Source organism: Penicillium nucicola (genome assembly GCF_028828085.1).
Source record: "Penicillium nucicola strain IBT 29836 chromosome Unknown utg000003l, whole genome shotgun sequence".
Lineage (NCBI taxonomy): Eukaryota > Fungi > Ascomycota > Eurotiomycetes > Eurotiales > Aspergillaceae > Penicillium > Penicillium nucicola.
The window spans coordinates 982551-1001827 of NW_026643127.1; the positions used below are offsets into that span (position 1 = coordinate 982551).

A 19277-nucleotide genomic window follows, 5' to 3' on the forward strand; every position below is an offset into this window, starting at 1 on the left:
AATCGCTCCAAAAAATGCAGATAAAGCATTCCCACAAAACCCTGAACAGAATAACAAAGTACCACTTTAAGTTTATGGACTTTGACTGGTGATTATGATGTGGCTTGAATTCGGGGACAGAGTTATCTCCGGTAGCGACAGTGTCAGCAGCCTGAGCGGATAAACCCCAGATTCGGGAGAAAGCACCGATAGGCTCGCTGAGCATTTCTCTGTCGACAGATAAGCAACCCCCAGATGCTCACAGTCGGATCTGCAATTTGGAAGTAGTCAGCGAGCCTTACATAGCCGAATCTACACTTATAACTCACTGACTCAATAGGAGAGAATGGACGTGAAGAAACGTTTTTACTACCCGCATATCAGTATCGTGATTACAATTCTACCATGACCCTTCAAGTGACCCCGATTTCTCCTCCAAATGGCTCTAAAGTTGAGGTGAGTTGGTATTTCCAATGGACCTCAGTGAAGACCCGCTGACGAAGACAGATGGGAGCGATCATAACCGGTGCCGATATGAATAACTTGACTGATGAAGAATTTGGCTCCATTCGTAACGCCATATACACTTACCAAGTTGTCATTGTCAAGGGCCAACAAGAGCTCAAGCCAATTAACCAATTTGAATTTGTCCACCGGCTTGACCCAGATACTACTGCTGTTCATGGCTTTATGACAGACGATGTGACAGATGATACTGTCGGTGTACTTGGGGTATGTTTTTACTTTTCCTCGTATCCAACTACGCCCAATATTTACTGTTATAGGGCAAATTCAATCTTGTTCCTGGCTCGAAAGGAGTCACCCTGGTTGGACAAGGACACATAAGTGACAACAAACACGGCAATCAAGGCTTGACCCTGCGGTCAGGAACTCACGCCGACTTGCATGTTGAGACACTATCTGCGGATGAGCTCGCACGGGGTCAGTCACGATTTGGTGCTTTCCATTTTGACGGCGTCATCTACGGTTCTTACCCATCGCGTGTAACCACCCTGCGCTGCATCCAGGCTCCGAAAGGACCTGAAGTGACGATCCGCTGGGATGATGGGACTAATCGAGTAATGACTGCAAATCCTGGGCTTACGGCGTTCATTAATAGCGCACAGCTATATGAGATGCTCACGGCTGAAGAAAAGGTGCTGGTGGACCATAGCAGTTGGGTACCAGCGCCCCAGCCGTATGTATGGACAGGAACCCGAAAGATCCGTAATTGCGGTGTCGGAATGGCCTCTGGTGGAACAACTGTGCCACTAGACCAGCTGCCACCATGGACGGCGGACAAGGTCTATCGACTCCCTATGGTGTGGGTCAATCCAGTGACCGGTGTCAAGTGCTTCCAGATTCTGCCCGATGTTGTCCACAAGCTGTACTTCAACTCTGAAGCGGGGGCTGATGAGCGTGTTGTTGAAGATGGCGAAGAAATTCGCCTTTGGCTCAATGACATTCTTGATAGAATTTGTACTCCTGAGCATATTTTGATTCCGGAGTATGAGGAGAATGATGTCGTGATGTTTAACAATTGGGTATGACTATTTACTAATCCCCTCTTATTGCTGCAAGTCACTGACAATAGTTCGGTAATAGGGAGTTCTACATAGCTCTATTGACTTCCCTCAGAGCTATGGTACCCGAGTCAGTAAGTCTCCAGCCATATTTTCCCGAATCATGTTTATGAACTAACACAATAAAGTGCATCAATGTCACATTGCCTCTTCAACTCTACCAGTTGGTCCAACCGTGGTGGTTTAAGGTATTCGAGCTGATCTGAGCTTATTCGAACAAAGTGGTTTTGTTTTTGGAGCGGTTTTGTATCCCTAGCTCTGCCTAACTTGATTCAAACCACCACACAATGCACGAAGGATTTCATCATACTTATACTATCTTGCTTGCGTGTATTATGGATTCTATTTCTTATCCAACCATGCCGCAGGTGCAACATGACCTTTTCAAGCCAGCTAAATTGAATATAGACAATTAGATGACGTTTGCCATGGTCCTTCAGAATAGAGGTGTCTCCTTGGGACAATCCGTATGGCATAATCTTCTAGCTAGGTGAGCATCCAGGCCCTGGACTTCGGGAGTAAGATGCGCTATAGATTATTGATATATTCCTCGTAGCAGAATAGTTTTGGTTTTTTTTCTTAGATTTGGGTATTTTACATCTCGTTCATTGCTTTTCAGATTCTTCTATTCGGATTAAAAGTTGAACTGGCACGATATTGTTTCTCAAACAGACGTCAGATCGATTAGGTATACTGTACAGTACTACTTAACGGTCAAGATTTGGATCAATCTCGAGATTTGAGGGCAAAACGCATGCCATATAGCTTCCATAATGCTGTGTACTAGCATACTAAGGTTGTTCGTCGCTCTACTGTGCAGATGCTGCTTGTAATTCAAATTGGTGTATACTTTTCAAGCCCACCTCCGTACCTAGATACCTATGGAACATATTCAGTGCACGTAGATCATTGATCTAATCAATGTCGACACCGAGGATAATTCCCATACGATTCCCTGCTGTAGTCTTGCCTAACTACCACCTGATGGTATGGGTCATGACCAGCGACCATAATTCCGAACAAGTTCTATGAAGTATTTTGTCTAATCTATATACACTGAGAGACCCTCAAAGTAACTCAGAGCCCTCACCACCCTTATCCAAAGCATCAGCCTGCTTCCGCAAAACATCGGACCGGAATCTGCGGAACGCAGTCTCAATCCTCTTCTTGCTCTCCGGATCAGCAGAGATAGTCCGGCTCCCACTAGCAGCACCACCAGCGAAACCTACACGCGAAACAAAGATCAGCATGCCGTCAACCCCAATCACAACTTATAGAAATACTAACCAAGTTCACCACCCAAGAGCAACCCACCAGCTGAAGCAAAGAAATAAGTCGCAAAGTCGCCCAAAGTAGTAGGTTTCAACAATGGCGTAAGATCGGGAATAGATTCTGCAACAGTACACATATCAGCAATGCTCAAACCAAAGTGAAATGTCAGTTCCAACATACCCGTCCGCCCATCCTCAAAAACAACCTTGGTAGGTCTCTCCTGCGCACGAATAGCCGAGAAAAACGCCTTGCGTGTGCCTCGCAGACGGATAGCGGCCAGTAGTCCCAGACTCACACCGACGGCTGATCCTACAGTCGTCCATAGTGAGATTGAGGTTGCGGCTGCTTTGAGCTTGTCGCGGTCGTTTGGTTGGAGGTCGTGTTGGATGTGTTCGTCGGCTAGTTTTGCTAGTTCGTCGGAGCGGTTCCGGCGGAGAATGGCGAGTGATTCGGTCATTTTGGATAAATCAATCAATTGGGAGTTTTAAAGATGTGATGTCTGGGCAATTGGAGAAATGGGTGGAATAAGTAGCTTGGAGGATTCAAGGCGGATGGGTGACGTCATTGATCTGAACTGGCTTAGGCCGAGGCTCCGGATTCGGATGTATAAAAATGCAGACTGGGGATTCTTGTCGGCTAGTACCAATGTTTAGGGTTGTCGGGTCAAACATTCAGGGAGAATTCGTGATCAGGGAGTCAGTTGGGATAATTGTCACAGTAGCTTTGCTATCTGATCCAAAGTTAATGCGCATCATCTTCTGGCCTCTTGCACCTCCCATCTTGCATACTATATGCACTTTCATATTAAATTAGGATTTATCCTCCCTCCAATAGAACAACAACACCAATCTACATGCCCAGAAACTTTATCCATCTGCAGTGAGAATACTGGACGCCTAACAACTTGAACCTACCGGGGTAACCGCCAACTGCTGACGTCAGACCTCAGATCAAACAGATCTATAAGACAACCCCATAAGGTCCATACATCCCCAACCCCAACCCAGACAAGCCGTACAAGATACCCCAACATCAACTCATCTCCAAAATGGTCCGATTCATTACAGACCCCAGAAGCGCCCCAACCCCAACTCAAACCCCCCAAATAACCCTAAAAGTAATAGGCGCAGGCCTCCCCCGAACAGCAACATCCTCCCTGCAAGCAGCCCTCGAAACATTAGGCTACACACCATGCCTACACATGGCCCAGATAATACCCCACGCCGACCGCCAACAGCTCCTCATCACAGCAACCCACGAAAAAGACCCCTCCAAACGACAAAAGCTGCTCTACACCCTAACAGCCGGCTACGCAGCCGTCTGCGACATGCCGGCTATATTCTTCCTCCCCGATCTAATGGATATGTACCCAGACGCACAGGTAATCCTGACAACGCGCCCCAGCGCGCAGATCTGGGCGCAGAGCTGTTATGCTAGTCTTGGGTTCTTCTTCACGGGGACGTTCCGGGCCGTGGGGTTGCTCTGGAGGACGGATCGGTTGTGGTATTCTCTTAATATGCGCATTGTGGAGTGGTGCTTGGATCGGTTTGGGACTGGGGATCTGTTTACGGCTGGGGTTTATGAGATGTATAATGAGTCTGTGAGGGATGTTGTTAGGGGGAGGGGGGGCGAAGTGTTGGAGTTCACGGCTGAGCATGGGTGGGGGCCGCTTTGTACGTTTTTGGGTGTGGGTGTTCCTGGGGGGGCGTTTCCTAAGGTTAATGAGAGGAAGACTTTTCAGGTTATTAAAGGTATTTTGGTAGTTAAGGGGTTGGTTAGTTGGGTGGTGCTTGGGGGCTTGGGTTGGGTTGCGTGGTGGTTTGTTTTGGGGTTAATGGCATGACAGACTTCGTTTTTTTATTCAATACAGAACAGAATATTGCATCTCTTGTTTATTGCATGTCATTGTGCCCTGTTTGGGATTCTGTCGACTACTCCTAGTGACTGAGTCTAGAGACCTCCTCTTGTCTGATAGTAGCGACCCAACCAACAAATCCCATTTATGAAGTTCTACTAGCGATGTCAGATCTTTTAGAGCCTCGTTTTCAGGCGGATATTGACCGAGCAAAGTTAAGATCCCGGGTTATCTTCACCGAAAAGTGCCCAGTTAGAACGAAAGCTATGCCTCTTTAGGTATAGCGATTCACGATCTGTATTTTGAGGATTGAGCGTTGATAATTTTGAACATCAGCTCCCTTTTGTACAGACTCTCATTATCATCTGCTTCGTGTGAGTTCCACAATCTCTCGCGCCGCTTCTTCGAAATCCGGCTCTACGTGTAAATTATCCAATCCCGAATTCTCGATCTAGAATCAAAGTCAGACGTCAAAGCAAACAAACCAGGTCCAAAGTCCACTGACCAATTTCAGTCCCTTGTCACTGTTAGTACCCTGCAGCCGGACAACAACAGGAATTTTGAAGCCCCCATTCTCATTGGCAGCCGCAACAATCGATTCCGCGATCATATCGCATCGCACAATACCTAGTACATATCAACCATCTGCCTCTGCAGCCTTGAAACAACATAGACGCACCACCATAGATATTAACCAAAACCCCCTTCACCCTCTCATCCCTCCCCAAAATCCGAAAAGCCATCGCCAAAGTCTCCTTCGTCGCTCCACCCCCAACATCCAAGAAATTAGCACACTTCCCCCCAAAGAGCCCAATCAAATCATTCGTCGCCATCGCCAACCCAGCCCCATTCACAATATTCCCAATATTCCCCTCAAGCCGGACATACGACAGCCCCAACTGCGCCGCCTCGAACTCCTCCTGCTCCTGCGCAGACCGCTCCTCCAACGCAAAGAGCTCCTCCTGTCGATATCTCGCCGAATTATCAAAATCGAATTTCGCATCCAGACAAATAAAGTCACCCTCTGATGTCCGCACAAGCGGATTCAACTCTAGCAATGTCGCGTCCTTCTCCTTGAATAATCTCACCATGTGCTCCAGGATATACCTCACCCTCCCCATTTCCGAATCCGAGAACCCAAGCTCGGCTTGGATGTACGCGTGAATTTCATCCGTTATACCGGTTGTCAGGTTGAACCATAGCCGGTGTAAATTGTCGATGTTCGATTCGATGTTTATCCCCCCTTCGTTCGAGATTAACAGGACCGGGGAGGCGTGTTGGCGGTCGAACGTCATTGCTAGGTAGTATTCGTGGGCTATGGTGACTGCCTTGTAGATGTATAGCTTGGAGACGGGGAGGCCGGACGGCGGGGTCTGGTCTGTCTTCAGGTTGTGGCCGAGCATTTTGGTTGCGTTTTCGAAGGCTTCGCCTGGTCTGTTTCTTTGCTTAGATTTGGGTTGAGATGGATGGTTTTTGTATGCTTTGGTTGGGACTCACGTCTTGACGATCCGGACGCCGCCTTTTCCATCGCTGTCGTATTTTCCTTTTCCGCGGCCGCCGGCTAGGATTTGCGCTTTGATTACCGATGGTGCGTCTGTTTTGGTGCACGTTAGCTGGGGGGTTGGTTTGTAGAGTGGCAGTGTTGGTGGACGAACTGATGTCGATGACAACATTCTTGGCTTCTGCTGCGCTTGTTACGACGAATCCGTTCGGCACTGGGAGTTGGAACTACCCATAGTAAGTATTGCACGGTTGGGTGGGTGCACTCCGTACATCCTTGAGCAATTTATGTGAATGATGTTCCAGTAGACCGAGGCGCCGGATTTGCGTCAATGGGGCGAGGTTTTGTTTTACGGCTGATACGCCTGGTCTGAGGAGGTGGGTTTCAAGGGGGGTATGAATATGGATGAGACGGGTGATGCACTGTTTGGTATTCATGGTGGGTTATATTGTGATGGTTCATATGCGAAGATCGAGCTGTAGAATCGAGGTCATTTTATGCAGGATGAGATTGTTTGGGTCATGACATCAACATCTGGGGTCCGGGGGTGAAGGTTAACCTTATTTGGGAGATTTCGATCGCGTGATATGACGATCTCCGCGATAGCTTGGGAGATGGTGGCAAAGTGCATCCAGATAGTTTGTGATATGAAGGAATAGCAAACACCGGAATAATCTAAATGACCGAAATGATCGAGCTATGCGCTAATTCAACCAAAGACCCTGCAGCCGTTTGAAACGCAGGGCGCGTACCGAAAACTCCCATTAAATCCACGGGAAGCACAATATATATACAAATACTTTTTACCTCTCCCATGCTAGCTTCCCTCTGTCGAGGAATCAGTAAGTGGTAGGCCAATTGCCATTCCACCTAATAGAATGCTCCTCCTCGTCATCAATGACAACAACCATCCAGACACCAATCTCTCCGTTATTGGCCATCAACGGCGTACAATGGATCCACCGATTGCGGCCTTGGTCATTGAATTTGGTGACCCACTTGATGCGCGCTGTGACGCTCCGCCCGGACATCATGGCATTCTTGATATTATCGCGCTTGGCACCTGAGTCGCCGATGCGGTTGAGGAAGGATGATTGGAGCATTCCTGGGATTTGGAGGGAGGGGGATGTGAAGAGAATGCGGAGAGATGGGTATGGGCGGACGAGGAGGTACTATATCATTTGTCAATAACCTGGATATAAAAATACTCAAAGGTGGACGTACATGTTTGTAGACGCCAGTGAGAGAAAGGCTGGCGGTGGGGTTTGGCGGATGATTTGACTGGGATGTATTCTGATCCTGGCCGCCTTCGGTCTCGGTATCCGAATCTTGCAGGAAGAGCCGGTGATGCGGGTCCTCATTGACGATTGGTTGGAACAGGTTGCCTCCATGTTCGCGTACATTCTGCAGTTCGCGGGGACTGAAAAGCTCGCCAAGTTCTTGGAACTCGCTTTTTGATTCCTTGGTTGTCAAACCGTTGACAGAGGCATTCTCCTTTTTGGCGTGTATGTCTTGTAGAGATTCCATCTGGGCGCCCTCCATCGCTAGTCCTGAGACATCGACTTGGGCACCAATGAAGTAGCGGACCTTTCCACGGCTGTCGCAGAGAGGTGCACATTGGAGCAGGTTCATAAATGGAGAGCCATCGCGGCGGCTGGTTATCAATTAGCTGGCTGTTCAATTTTTAGTACAATGTCGGACTTACTAGTTGAGGAAGAGCTCAGAATGGTGTCGCTCGCCCTTGATCCCTTCTCGGATACGGCGCACGCTGTTGGGGTTTGTTTTCGGCCCTTGTAAGAATCGACAGTTCCTTCCGAGCACATAGTCCATACCGTACTGAGTAGTGCGGTGGAATTCTGACTGGGTTAGCGCACCTTTACAGTATAATAGCAAAAAGCGAACATACCTTGAGAAGCAAAGATAATAGGATTATCTGGCCGCGACGGATCGGTCAAACAAAACACCTCAGCCAGCGCATCGGCAGTACCCTGAAACTTGTCCGGAAGGGTTCCGCGCACGCGCTCCTCCACAACCTTGCTGGTAATGTTGATACAGGTGGACGTTATAAAAGCAGGTAATTCCTCTGCAGTCAAAGCACTCAATGCTGCCTGTACACGAGCTTCTAGCGCAGGGTTCACAGTAGGACCAACAGGCTTCTCGGCCGTTTCAACGCCAGCCGTAGGCACATCGACAGCCAGTCGCACGAGCGCATTAGCATATTCGATCGCTTTGAGCGATTTGCAAGCATTGAGATAATAAGTCAAAGTCGAAAGTGAACCAGGACGCTCTTGATGCAAGAATTCGCGGAATCGGGCAAGATACCGCGGGTTGCTGAGAATTACCAGCATATGCTCCGAGCAAAACATCAGGTCCGCTTGTCGCTCCAGGGAATGCAGTGGGGCCGCGTCGCCTTCGTACGGAGCAACCAAGTCATACGATTGTTCCTCATTTTCTTCGATTATCGGGTGGAATTGTTCGGAGCCCTCGTTGGGGTTTGTTTGTTGCAAAACTGGGAGTTCGTTCACCACAACGTTCCGGCGCATTGATCTTGTCGAAAGGGACGAGTGGACATCGCGGGTGGGGGTTGAAGGCGATCTGCATCATTAGTGACAATTTCGGTGATCTTGGGATTGACTTGTCTTACGAATAATAACCCCTCGGTGGGCCACCTATAGAGTGGTGTCCGAGCGATTGGTTTCCTACTGACTCCTGGTCCAGGGACAGATTGCTTTGCGATCGCTGGTCGAACTGGTGTTGGCCGTACTGCCACTGCCTGTCTGGTTGGCCTCCAATGGAATGATGACCGAGGGATTGGTTGCCAAATGAGTCGGCAATCGATTCTTGGTCAATCGAATATCTGCGCGGGGAGTCGCCGTTGGTTCTTGCGCCAATTGAGGACTGTCGCGATCCCATCGGTGGTCTCCCAATCGCTGGCTGACCAAAGGCTGACGGCTCGAAAGCTTGCCCCGGAGGAGAATTGGAGCGTACAGACATGGTCTGTGTTTGGGTGATGAAGTCGTCGTTTGGCTCGACAATTGCTGGTGTGTGTGGCATGGAGGAAGACTTGTAAGGTCGATTGTCCGGGATACTCGGCGGTTCCATTTTGAGCTTGCGACTGATCAAGCGACGGAAGTGAGGGGGATAAAAACCAGTGCCCTCGGTCGCGGGGGTTTTCAACAATGACTTCATTTAAGATTGACGGGCAAGCTAGCAGGATCTTTTTTTCAATAGTCTCCCATGGTTGTCGTGGAACGCGGGCGAATTAACCATGTTCCTTTGCAAGAGCTGGCCAGGAACAGCGGACAGTTGGGTAAAGATCGGCCTAGTAATTTTGGGTGGGCGCCCAACTCTCCCGATCGATCGATCGTGAAGTCTCCAAGGAACAGAGATCTCGCCGATCAGAGCCTGGGTTGGAGCCATGATGACATATGTGGATCGCCGATTTGTTTCCGAGATCTGCAAATAGTACGGTGCTGTTTTTTGGCTTTCAATAGTGTCATTGCGTTGGTGTTAAACGGTCGAATTTCCCCGTGGTTGGTATCCAGTATTTGTCACAGTGCCTCCAGGACTGTCAAGAATCCAAAATAGCAGGTCTTCGTGGATCTGGCCTATGGGGTTGCAACCAGCAGGGAGAGCATCCACTTAGGGGGGCAGTTGTTGAGCTGAAAATCGGATCGCGGGCTGAATTGGCGCCAATGAGCCAAAATTCACGGGATCTGCCTATCACGTGTCACTGGCTTTTGTTGTCTGATGAACAAAGAAGGGGATGAAAGAAAATCAGATTGCTCTATTCCACCCAATAATGGACCAAGTAATGCCCGGACCTGAAGACGAGTCTCACTTCACAAGGCGGCGCCAGCGACGCGCAGGCATCACAACCAACTAGCAGTGAAGGCTACGACGAGAATATCCAACTCGAGTCTATCCCTGGAGACCGGCGACCAGCTTGTCACCAAGATCCTTGATGCTATCCTCGAAGGCATTCCGATCCCCAGCTTGCCAGCTAGCACTGCTACCAGGAACAGCATTCTGACCGGTGAAGCCAATGTACAGCACATCATCGTCGCCATGGCCATTATCCCCATTGAGTCCCTCGTCAGGATAACACATCTGAGCCAGCGAGATCGAGGCTTCGCCAGTCGAGTCTGCGCCATTAGTATCGCCCCAGACACCATACAACTAAGCACCCCACGGTCAGCAGCTATCGCACGAGTCGCGTTCCATGAAGAGAGGGTGTATTTACCACTTGGTTGTTACAAACAACAGCCATCACACTCAACGGCTCCATGCCATACTGCTGCGGGTCGAAGTTGGTGTTACCGAACACAACATAGGGGTGCAGATTAGCATCGAGGTCCTCAATGCCAAACTGACTCAACTGATCCTTAAAAGCAGTCTCATCCTGGCCAGTTTGGTCAGAGCCACAGTCTCCGCCCTTGTCATTCAGTCCATCGCAATCTACGTCCATGTTATCATATTGACCTCCGTTGCCCGAGCTATGCAGATAGATTGCGCCGTCGATGTCGCCGCAGTAGGCGAATGTTGCAGCGCCATTGATTCCGTCTGTGAAGCCGCCAGCTAGTTTGTTGTTGCACGTTCCAGACTATCAATTGTTGATTAGAGGGGAGAGGGACTTGTAGATGTGATCCTGAAGCCGGTACCTTGTGATTGTCATAGATTTGCTTCAGGTTATTAGGAATCTCGTAGGCCGAGGCAACACCCAGCGAAAGGAGAATTGTGGCGGTGATATGATGCATAGTGTTTATATTCTGTTTATATATCCCTTTGAGCACCCGCTATAAGTTTCTTCCTGGAATTCAACTGTTTCTTATACCATTCACCTCACAGAGCCATACCCGATCAGGGGAATGAATACTAAAATTCAAGGCTCAGCGTTAGCGTCGAAAGGGGCAAAGATCAACGTACTGTTGCATTTATCAACGGGGCGCACTTGACGCATCACCTTGTCAAGGGCCCTGCATCACGCTAAGGAAGACCATATCACCTTCTAGGTTAAATCTTTTCAAATGGGAAACTGGGACTCGAGCCATTGATGTTCCATAGCCTATGAGACGGAGTGTCAGATCAAAAACTTTAGTTAGTGCTTGTTTCACACCGAGGACCCTGCAGAATTCAGTGGGGTAAGTTGTGGGGATGCGGTACTGAATTATGTTGTCACGGCTCATTTTACTAAACATGAAACCAGTGGCATTGCTGTTAACTTATTTGCTGTTGTTGGAAGGCTATTTTCTATAGCAGCGTGGCCAAGTCGGTCGGTTCAAGCGACCGAAGGAAAGCGCGGGCTTCCGTTTTGTTCGTGATAGGGTCTGGCGGCCAGATGGACCACGCCTTAAGCTGTCTATACGCCGTCGCGCACAGGGCGATGTGCTCTGGGATATTATCACGCCCGCAGGACTAGGTAGGCTTAGTATTGTCGTATTTGTATTGGCAATAATACCAGTCAAAGTTCCTTTGGGAGGACGTGAGTGTGAGCCCGTGGGCCAGCGAGCCAGCGGATGCTCGTTGATGCTCATGTTGGAGGATGTGATCGCGAGCCAGCGGTAGAGTGTTGACCCTGGAAGGTTGAAAGTCCTAAGCTAGACTTCGAAGGTATCGTCCCAGGCTCGGTGCCATCGGGATAGAGTCGCTGAGGCCCGCCGCCACCAGTTCTAGGGCGCCTCCGCGTAGAGCGCGTAATTTGGAGCGTATGCCGCTGATCGTCGGGAGGCTCTGCAGTAGTCCTCTGCTGTGGGACTTCTCCGCCCCCTTGTTAGCCAGCTCACCAAGCGCGTTCATTCCCGCTAATCCCGTGGTGCCCAGGACACCACGTAGAGTTGGTGTTAGGGGATTGGGATTGATTATTTTCCATGTGGCTGCTGCGTACAACAACTATTGTTCAAGTATCTCGACTTTACCAGACTATTGCTTACTTGGCAATACTACATGTTTTGCTTTTTTATTCCACTTAGATGATATTTCTATAATGAAGATCCCGGGAAGAACTTTCTTTGAACCAATTTCCTAACAGGGGTTAGCAGGGCAACATGTACCTCCCCATGGGAAGCATACAGGCAACCCATCCATTCAAGATCGACATTGTTATATTTAGATTTGTCAGGCAGCCAAGTCCAAGTATGGACATTGAGACTGCTGCATACAAAGGCAAACTCATGCAAGGTCTTTACCCTGTACTGAGCTTTCGCTGACAGGGACTTCTTCTTTGGCCCGTTGTACAGTCAAGGAATACTGTTTGCCAGCGACGAGCCACCACGCAAGCTCAATGATCAAAAATCCACCAACAACAACGCAAGTATAGTTCATGTTGGATACTGTGGAGAGTGGAGGTCAGCATCATGTCTGAAACCGAAGGTTAGTATGCATTGATTGGTACATACCAGTTGCAGGCATCTCATAAGGGAACGAGAAAAATACAATGGCAAAGATCAACCAGGCCACAGATACGATATTCACAGTCATACCAACTGTTTGCCCCATGAAGAACGGGCCACGGTGCATGGTGCGACGTCTCAGTAAGACATTTGTGAGTATTGGCACCAGGAACGCGAAGTTGTTGATTGTCCTGAAGGTTTGTCAGTGGCGTCGAGAGAAAAATGTCAGGGGTCAATCCTTTTTCAAGAACAGAAAAGGACATACACGGCAGAGCTCATCATAGCATTGAAAGCAGTGCTGGATCCCAAGTAGATACAGCCTAGCAGGCCAACAATGACTACCACACAGAGCTGTGCATTGAATGGGGAACCAAGCCGCGGGTGAACTCGTGCCCAAATTTTCGATAATGGCAGACCGTCGTCTCGTGCAAAGGCCCAAAATACCCGCCCCGTGCCTGTTGAGGTTAGAAAATGAAGGTTCTCTTTGTCCATTGAGTCCCACTCACTCAATTGTGATCCTATCACGCAAGGGCCGAGCGCAACCCACACCATGAACACCAATCCAAATGCCCCTCCCCTTGTTGACGTTGCTTGCCAAAAGAGCTCGGCGAGAGGGAGTCCAGTGTGCGTGTCGGCCAAACTGCTGTAGTTTTGGACTGAGAACATCAGACTGAGGAGGTATGATAGTCCGGTGACAAAGGCGATTGAGAGTGTGATGGCTGATCATGATATCAGCAAAAAATTATCCGCGTGAAGTACTGAAGTCAAGACAAACCTAGACCCAACGGGGCGTTTCTGCCAGGCTGTTGAAAATGTTCAATGAAAGTTCCTATCAGGTAAACAAACACAACTCACATTGGGCATTTCTTCGGTGATATGCTGTAAAATCGTCAGCATTTTTCTTTGTTTTCAATGAGATATGACCCACCGATATTCCATCCAATCCTCCCAGGGAATACATCGGATTCACCAATCCAGTGATGAAGCAAATAACATTATTATCCCAGCCCGTGTTGTTGATCCAAGTCCGGAAGACAAATTTACTGTCATTGTGCGCCGGTGCTGAAGCAGCAACCACAACCATGGTAATGAACCAAGCCAGCTGTAGATACACCACTATCACATAGCGTTAGTTTTGGAAACTGGGAAGGTCTGAGAAAGTTCGTGGGGAGCAGCATACAGGAGAACTTGTTAATCATCGGAATGAACCGATTGCCAAACATGACCACACCGGCAGTCAAGACATTGAGAATCTGGTATGCGACAAATGTCATCCATGGTTGGACAACCAAGCCATCGTGGTACAAGGCAATCAATGCCATGGCAGTAGTGGCGTAAATTAAGTTTGTGGATGCAGTTGTGAAGATCCCTATCCACCATTAACATCGGGGGCTTACCCTCATGGGGTCAACTCACAGCCAAACACAGTGCACCATCCAGTCGCAAAGCTCAGCAGACTGTTGTATCGTTTGGGTGCGATGGCAGCAATCCAGTGGTACATTCCTCCTTCAACGGGGTAGGCTGAGACGAATTCCGCAAGGGATGCGCCGACGAATGATTGCAGGATGAAAACGAGGATGAAGCCGTAAATCACTGGCAAATATCAGTCGAGACCTTGCTCAAGCTTGGTTTTGAGTCTTTCTCACATGCTCCCGGGCCTCCAGCATTGATTGCTGTGATCAATCCCAGACCGAGACCTGCGTTGTGTTAAAGATGTGACCCCTTCAGTAATTCTTGTATGATAGAGCTCACCCGTCCACGAGATCGTGCAGTTGGCGGCCAATCCGATCAAGCTCCAAACAGAGAAGTGTCGTTTCAGCTCTTGTTTGTGTCCTGGAGGTTGTTAACACTTGTTCTCGCCACTGTGCAAGGATAGATAACATACCCATTTGCGCCAGTCGCAGCTCATCTTGATTCTGCACATTGAGTTCACTGCGCGATAGGGGTGCAGAAGTGGTGGGGTCTCCCATAATGTGCGCACTGTATATGTTCCAGATAGAGAGATGAAGATGAAGAGAAAGAATACAAATAAATAACATTGGAATGAGGGGAACTCGAGTCCTTTTGTTGATCACCGGCAAACATGGAGAAATCGCCGGTTGGCGGGTCCTGTCCAACGTTGGACCGCCCGATTGGGGGAAGCTTAATTTGCGGGGCCGTGTGTATATCTCAACCGCTTCGCCGGGACGCTGTCAGTTTGGTGATACTAACCCTCTCGCATGGCTGTAGGAACTTGCAATTGAATGATAAGCCTATAGTGATCATGTACTGTGGCTTGTGTGCTATTTTTTGTTAAGGTTCCTAGGTCTACTGGGCTTAAGCGCTACTCCGTGGGTATAAACAAAACCGGACGGCTTCGACCGTAGTCAGTAGAACAAGCGCGTGTTCTTCTCTCAAAGCTCTGCTATAAATGCTACTTTTTTCACCACTCGCCCTCTTTCCTTCACATCATCGTCCGTCCAATTTCTTCTACACTTCAACATCTGGTTTACCACCGTCACGATGTCTGCTTCGGATCACTCTAACTATGCTTTCCTCCTTTCGAACGATGAAGTTCCTTTCATCCAGTATGATGGGTCTTCTGACGCGGCTGAGTCTGGCGGCTTGTCTGGTCAGGTGCTTAGCCCCAACGATGCTTCGTCCCCCTATGCCCGACCTGTGAATCGTGCTCCATTTGTTCGTCCTGCTGCTTCTCCTCCTGCCCTGCCTGCGAACCGTGCTCCATTTGTTCGTCCTGATACTTCCACCACTGCTCAGTCTGTGAACTGTGCTCCATTTGTTCATCCTGCTGCTTCCATTCCTGCTCAACCTGTGAACCTTGCTCCATTCGTTCACTCTGCTTCTGGCATTGAAGTTACTGACGAAAATGCAGCTGAAGTTATTGCAGGCCTTAACCTTAATGCCCCTGCTATTCTACCACAACAGACGACACAGGCAGATCATTTGCCTTACTTTGTATGGACCAAGATCCCAAAGGTCCGCAAGTTGACCAAAGATCGGGGTCAAGAGCCATGGACCACCGACGTAACCAATGTTCTCTTCAAGCTGAAGATCCTAGATGTCATCGACAACACTCTTCCTCATCCTGATGAGTCTCACCATCACTACAAGGATTGGATCAAATGGTCTCGACTCGTGAAAAAGTGGACATACCGCGTTATCGGCCCAGAGATTATGCCTCATTTCGAGAATTTTGCTGAAGATCTTCAATTTGCCGATGAGACCGTTGCTCTCGCTGTTGCTCTTTCCGTCAAGCCCACTCCGATTGACCGCAGCCAAGATGATCGCATGACCAAGGAGGTGTACTCGCTTTGGGATATGAAGCGCCATGACTACACCGACGTTTCGGATTACATCGAGAACTGGAATGCGCAGGTTCAGCACTGTCGCCGCATCGGTCTCGGTATCCCCAACTACGTTGCTGCCAAGATTCTGCTCCGGGAGCTTGACGACGACTTCCCTTTGCTCACGACCTGCATCAATACGCAGATCCGTGAGCAGGACGCACACGCTCACAAAATGACACATGGTCAGCTGTGCGACATTGTCGAGGCTTTCAGGGCAGCTGCCCTTAGCCGCGAGCGTGGCTCTGGCCGCTCTGTCTAGAGATGCGGGTAAGTTGTTCTCCTAGCCTCATTGGCTCTGAGCATTGACTGATATTTCTGATCTCATAAATCACAACTCGTGTCATTCCTCCGAGAAAACATCTCCCTGAGCATAATCTGGTGAATAATTGGAGATATCGGAGGAAACATGATAAATTCTGATACATAGCAGTGAGCTGACATGTATCTAATTTCTCATCACGAGTCAATGCCAAGATTGCAATCTGCAGACACCTTGTTCGTACTCATTAGGTATACTCAGCGGAGCTGTGAACTGTAGATAAACCGTGTCGATCCTGTAAGATGATTAGTTAGCCCCAATAAGCTGAAACTCGCCTCAGTTCACGCTCACCATTTGCCATTCTTCTCGCCCACTTTTTCCAAGCGTCCTTTCTCAACGAACCCACGCTCGCAATACCATGCCCTTAGCCCCTCGCCATTCATATAGGTATCGGGGTCAATAGCCACAACAGCGATCACATTTCGGACTCTTGCATCGGTACTGACCCCAATAGATCCTCCCGGAACCAGACTGTCAATGTCGCCAACCCGCTCCTCGCACCGGTGCTCCACGAGGCCATCATGGACCTTGTTCATAATCGCTTCCAGCAAGATAGTTCCCAGTCCATGTTCTCTCTCTTCCGGATGCATGAAGATAGAGAGTTCCACTGTAGGTGCATATGCAAGCAGGTGCCCGCGAAACGGTGACAAGTACGCATAGCCGAGAACCAAGTCCGCCCCATCGTGTGTTTTTCTTTGGTCTGACGCCAGCACCAGAAATGGCAGCTTTCGCCTTTTCAGGTCGCGTAGTTTATCTTCGTATTCAAAAATGGGAGGCGGGGTCGTTGCGAATGTCAGCGAAGTGTTGACAATGTAGTAGTGATTGATGTCTCGAATCTGTGGAATGTCTGCAACAGTGGCCTCTCGGGGGTTTATCATTGTGTCTAGGCGGATTTAGAATTCACTGATGCAACCAGCAAAGCTTGTCAGGCCCAATGGTGCCTGTGACGCTTGAGGTGTTGTCTGATGCATGGCTGCGGACCACGCTAAGGAAGACGCTAAACCTCTTTGGGGTGACACCCCGCCAAGACTTTGTATAGAAGAAATTGTCGAAAAGTAAACAGACACAAAACAACTTCTTAACCTTTGATTCATCGCAAGATGTTGTTCCATGTGTCGTTTGGCGGGGGAATCTCCTTCCTTGCGCTTGTAGCCTTCCTCTTGACTCGGTACTTCGTCACCTCCTTCTTTCCTTACCTGATCTTCGACCAATCCAACTCCTGCCTTCCCACTGCTGACACTATCATCATGCCTGATCCGGGCTCTCGCAAGGACAGGAAGAAGTCCAATAAAGCCAAGAAGGCCAAGAAGGCCAAGAAGGTCAAGTTCTCCCAGTCGGTGCACTCCCCGGCGCCCCTCGGTGCATCCACGAGGCCTATTGTTTACCCGACCCCAGCCAGCAGCGAACGCAACGGTAATGACAAAAAAAGCAAGCCCGCCATCGACAAAAGAAAGTCACCTGATCATGGAGAGGCTTCTCAGTCTCCTCCCCTGGAGATGCCAGACAGCAGAACCGCCTTCTTGTGTCCCCACGGCTTCCACTTCCCCGGCAATTATGCTGGTTCCAACTCTGATCCATCTGGAGACGATGAAAACTACTTTGGCTGTCTTGTTTGCGATGTTATGCGCGATTACCACCCTTACCAGCCCGAGAATGCCGACTCGGACCTTGGAGAACACTGGATTCGCCACACGGTCAGTTCTGCAGCCCGAGCTCTGTCGAGTATTGAATACTAACTATCTCTTTGTCTAGGACTACATTTGCGGTGTCCCCACCGAGCGTGCCTCGGCTCCCATTCCTGAGGTGGATGTGGGTGTCGCCGATAGATGTCTTAGGCTAGCGCAGGATCTGCTCGCCCAACAGGAGAAGCTTCTTACCGATCTCAGAGACTGGAACAATGCTCCTATTTCGGATACCGATGATGCAGGCGATGACTCAGTCAAGGCTAAGATCGATGCTGTCGCTGAAGAGAAGAAAGAGGTAAAGACCAAGAAGAAAAAGAAGAAAAGCGTCCAGAAGCCTGTCCGAAACAAGATTCCTGTTGATGAGAACGCTGCCAAGAATGAGCTGGATCAGGATTCTCTCGATTCTGCCTTCCGCATTTCCGTTGAGAGAATGAGTTCAATGGATGAGAAAATGCTTCGCATGTCGCTCAAGGAGTTGATGAGTGACGAGGAGAAGGAAGAGCTTGTGCTGACCCATGTCATGCTTGAGAGACAGCGCATTGCCGATGAGAAGAGTATCACTGATGAGAACAATGTTGTCAAGAAGCGCCGCGATCGCAAGAAGAAACCGCTTGGCCTTTTGGATATCATCATGAAGAAACGTCGTGAGGATGAAAAGAAAGAAGCAGAGGACAAGCACGTTACCGAGGTCATGAGGGGTCTTCTTACTCAAAGAATCGCCGAGGAAAAGGCTGAGAAGAAGCGTGCTAAGAAAGGCAAGAAGGCTAACAAGAATGGAAAGGCCAAAATCAGTGATTGCGACAACGACAACGACAACGACGACACTGCGCCCTGCCTTCAGCTCCTCGAATACCTCGACCGCAAGCAGTCTGCCTCCTGCCTCAAGAAGCGGGTTTCTAACACCAATGAGCCTGGCCCATCCAAGTGAATCTTTGTATGAAATGGCAGTCCCCCAAATCTCGCAAAATAGCACACACTCCATGCCTAGGACGTGTGTTTTTTTCCCTTCTGTGATCGCTCTTCTTTTGCTTCTGATGTCATGAGTATTGAGTACTGCGCCTGGGGGACCATACACCAATCTGTTGTTTCAATGGAATTTCTCTGACTGTGTGACATACCTAGCGGTTTGACAAACGAATTATTTTTATTATTTCTAGGCTCCCATGCTTCCCATGTAGGTTCCACCGACACAGTATTGGCGCGGAGATATCCGCGACGTGTCGACGATTCCCAGTTCAGCCACACAGTGCAACGTACAAGCATCTCATACGCAGCCGGATAGAAATAAGCATAGCTCAGTCTATCTGGCTATGAATAGCCCATGGGCCGTAAATGAGGCATCTCGGG

At 49.1% G+C, this 19277-nt stretch overlaps 10 protein-coding genes across 10 annotated transcripts; 4 read left to right on the plus strand and 6 right to left on the minus strand.

Moving 5' to 3' along the window:
• Positions 1-384: 384 nt before the first annotated feature.
• Positions 385-1529, plus strand: N7511_003944 (TauD/TfdA dioxygenase family protein; the record flags this gene model as incomplete). The annotated part of the gene is made up of 3 exons (XM_057126369.1): positions 385-435; positions 487-711; positions 765-1529. 3 exons carry the CDS (start codon positions 385-387, stop codon positions 1527-1529), a joined length of 1041 nt encoding a protein of 346 aa, XP_056985259.1.
• A 1100-nt stretch (positions 1530-2629) lies between these two features.
• Positions 2630-3291, minus strand: N7511_003945 (uncharacterized protein; the record flags this gene model as incomplete). The annotated part of the gene is made up of 3 exons (XM_057126370.1): positions 2630-2787; positions 2850-2954; positions 3015-3291. 3 exons carry the CDS (start codon positions 3289-3291, stop codon positions 2630-2632), a joined length of 540 nt encoding a protein of 179 aa, XP_056985260.1.
• A 591-nt stretch (positions 3292-3882) lies between these two features.
• Positions 3883-4677, plus strand: N7511_003946 (sulfotransferase family protein; the record flags this gene model as incomplete). The annotated part of the gene is made up of 1 exon (XM_057126371.1): positions 3883-4677. The coding sequence occupies one exon, from the start codon at positions 3883-3885 to the stop codon at positions 4675-4677; it is 795 nt and encodes a 264-aa protein (XP_056985261.1).
• A 373-nt stretch (positions 4678-5050) lies between these two features.
• N7511_003947 (succinate--CoA ligase subunit beta) lies at positions 5051-6627 on the minus strand (the record flags this gene model as incomplete). Its single annotated transcript, XM_057126372.1, has 6 exons — positions 5051-5140; positions 5195-5316; positions 5369-6123; positions 6187-6283; positions 6345-6417; positions 6463-6627. 6 exons carry the CDS (start codon positions 6625-6627, stop codon positions 5051-5053), a joined length of 1302 nt encoding a protein of 433 aa, XP_056985262.1.
• Positions 6628-7029: 402 nt separating this feature from the next.
• N7511_003948 (PAS-associated C-terminal) lies at positions 7030-9292 on the minus strand (the record flags this gene model as incomplete). Its single annotated transcript, XM_057126373.1, has 5 exons — positions 7030-7362; positions 7415-7844; positions 7896-8046; positions 8097-8785; positions 8835-9292. 5 exons carry the CDS (start codon positions 9290-9292, stop codon positions 7030-7032), a joined length of 2061 nt encoding a protein of 686 aa, XP_056985263.1.
• Positions 9293-10111: 819 nt separating this feature from the next.
• On the minus strand, positions 10112-10947 carry N7511_003949 (glycoside hydrolase family 75 protein; the record flags this gene model as incomplete). Its single annotated transcript, XM_057126374.1, has 3 exons — positions 10112-10369; positions 10434-10793; positions 10852-10947. 3 exons carry the CDS (start codon positions 10945-10947, stop codon positions 10112-10114), a joined length of 714 nt encoding a protein of 237 aa, XP_056985264.1.
• A 1411-nt stretch (positions 10948-12358) lies between these two features.
• N7511_003950 (uncharacterized protein) lies at positions 12359-14549 on the minus strand (the record flags this gene model as incomplete). Its single annotated transcript, XM_057126375.1, has 12 exons — positions 12359-12519; positions 12586-12770; positions 12845-13034; positions 13086-13298; positions 13355-13382; positions 13435-13458; positions 13508-13695; positions 13760-13948; positions 13996-14172; positions 14226-14276; positions 14332-14412; positions 14465-14549. 12 exons carry the CDS (start codon positions 14547-14549, stop codon positions 12359-12361), a joined length of 1572 nt encoding a protein of 523 aa, XP_056985265.1.
• Positions 14550-15081: 532 nt separating this feature from the next.
• N7511_003951 (uncharacterized protein) lies at positions 15082-16185 on the plus strand (the record flags this gene model as incomplete). Its single annotated transcript, XM_057126376.1, has 1 exon — positions 15082-16185. One exon carries the CDS (start codon positions 15082-15084, stop codon positions 16183-16185), a length of 1104 nt encoding a protein of 367 aa, XP_056985266.1.
• A 347-nt stretch (positions 16186-16532) lies between these two features.
• N7511_003952 (GNAT family N-acetyltransferase) lies at positions 16533-17123 on the minus strand (the record flags this gene model as incomplete). The annotated part of the gene is made up of 1 exon (XM_057126377.1): positions 16533-17123. The coding sequence occupies one exon, from the start codon at positions 17121-17123 to the stop codon at positions 16533-16535; it is 591 nt and encodes a 196-aa protein (XP_056985267.1).
• Positions 17124-17345: 222 nt separating this feature from the next.
• On the plus strand, positions 17346-18858 carry N7511_003953 (uncharacterized protein; the record flags this gene model as incomplete). Its single annotated transcript, XM_057126378.1, has 2 exons — positions 17346-17939; positions 17998-18858. The coding sequence occupies 2 exons, from the start codon at positions 17346-17348 to the stop codon at positions 18856-18858; spliced, it is 1455 nt and encodes a 484-aa protein (XP_056985268.1).
• Positions 18859-19277: the final 419 nt, after the last annotated feature.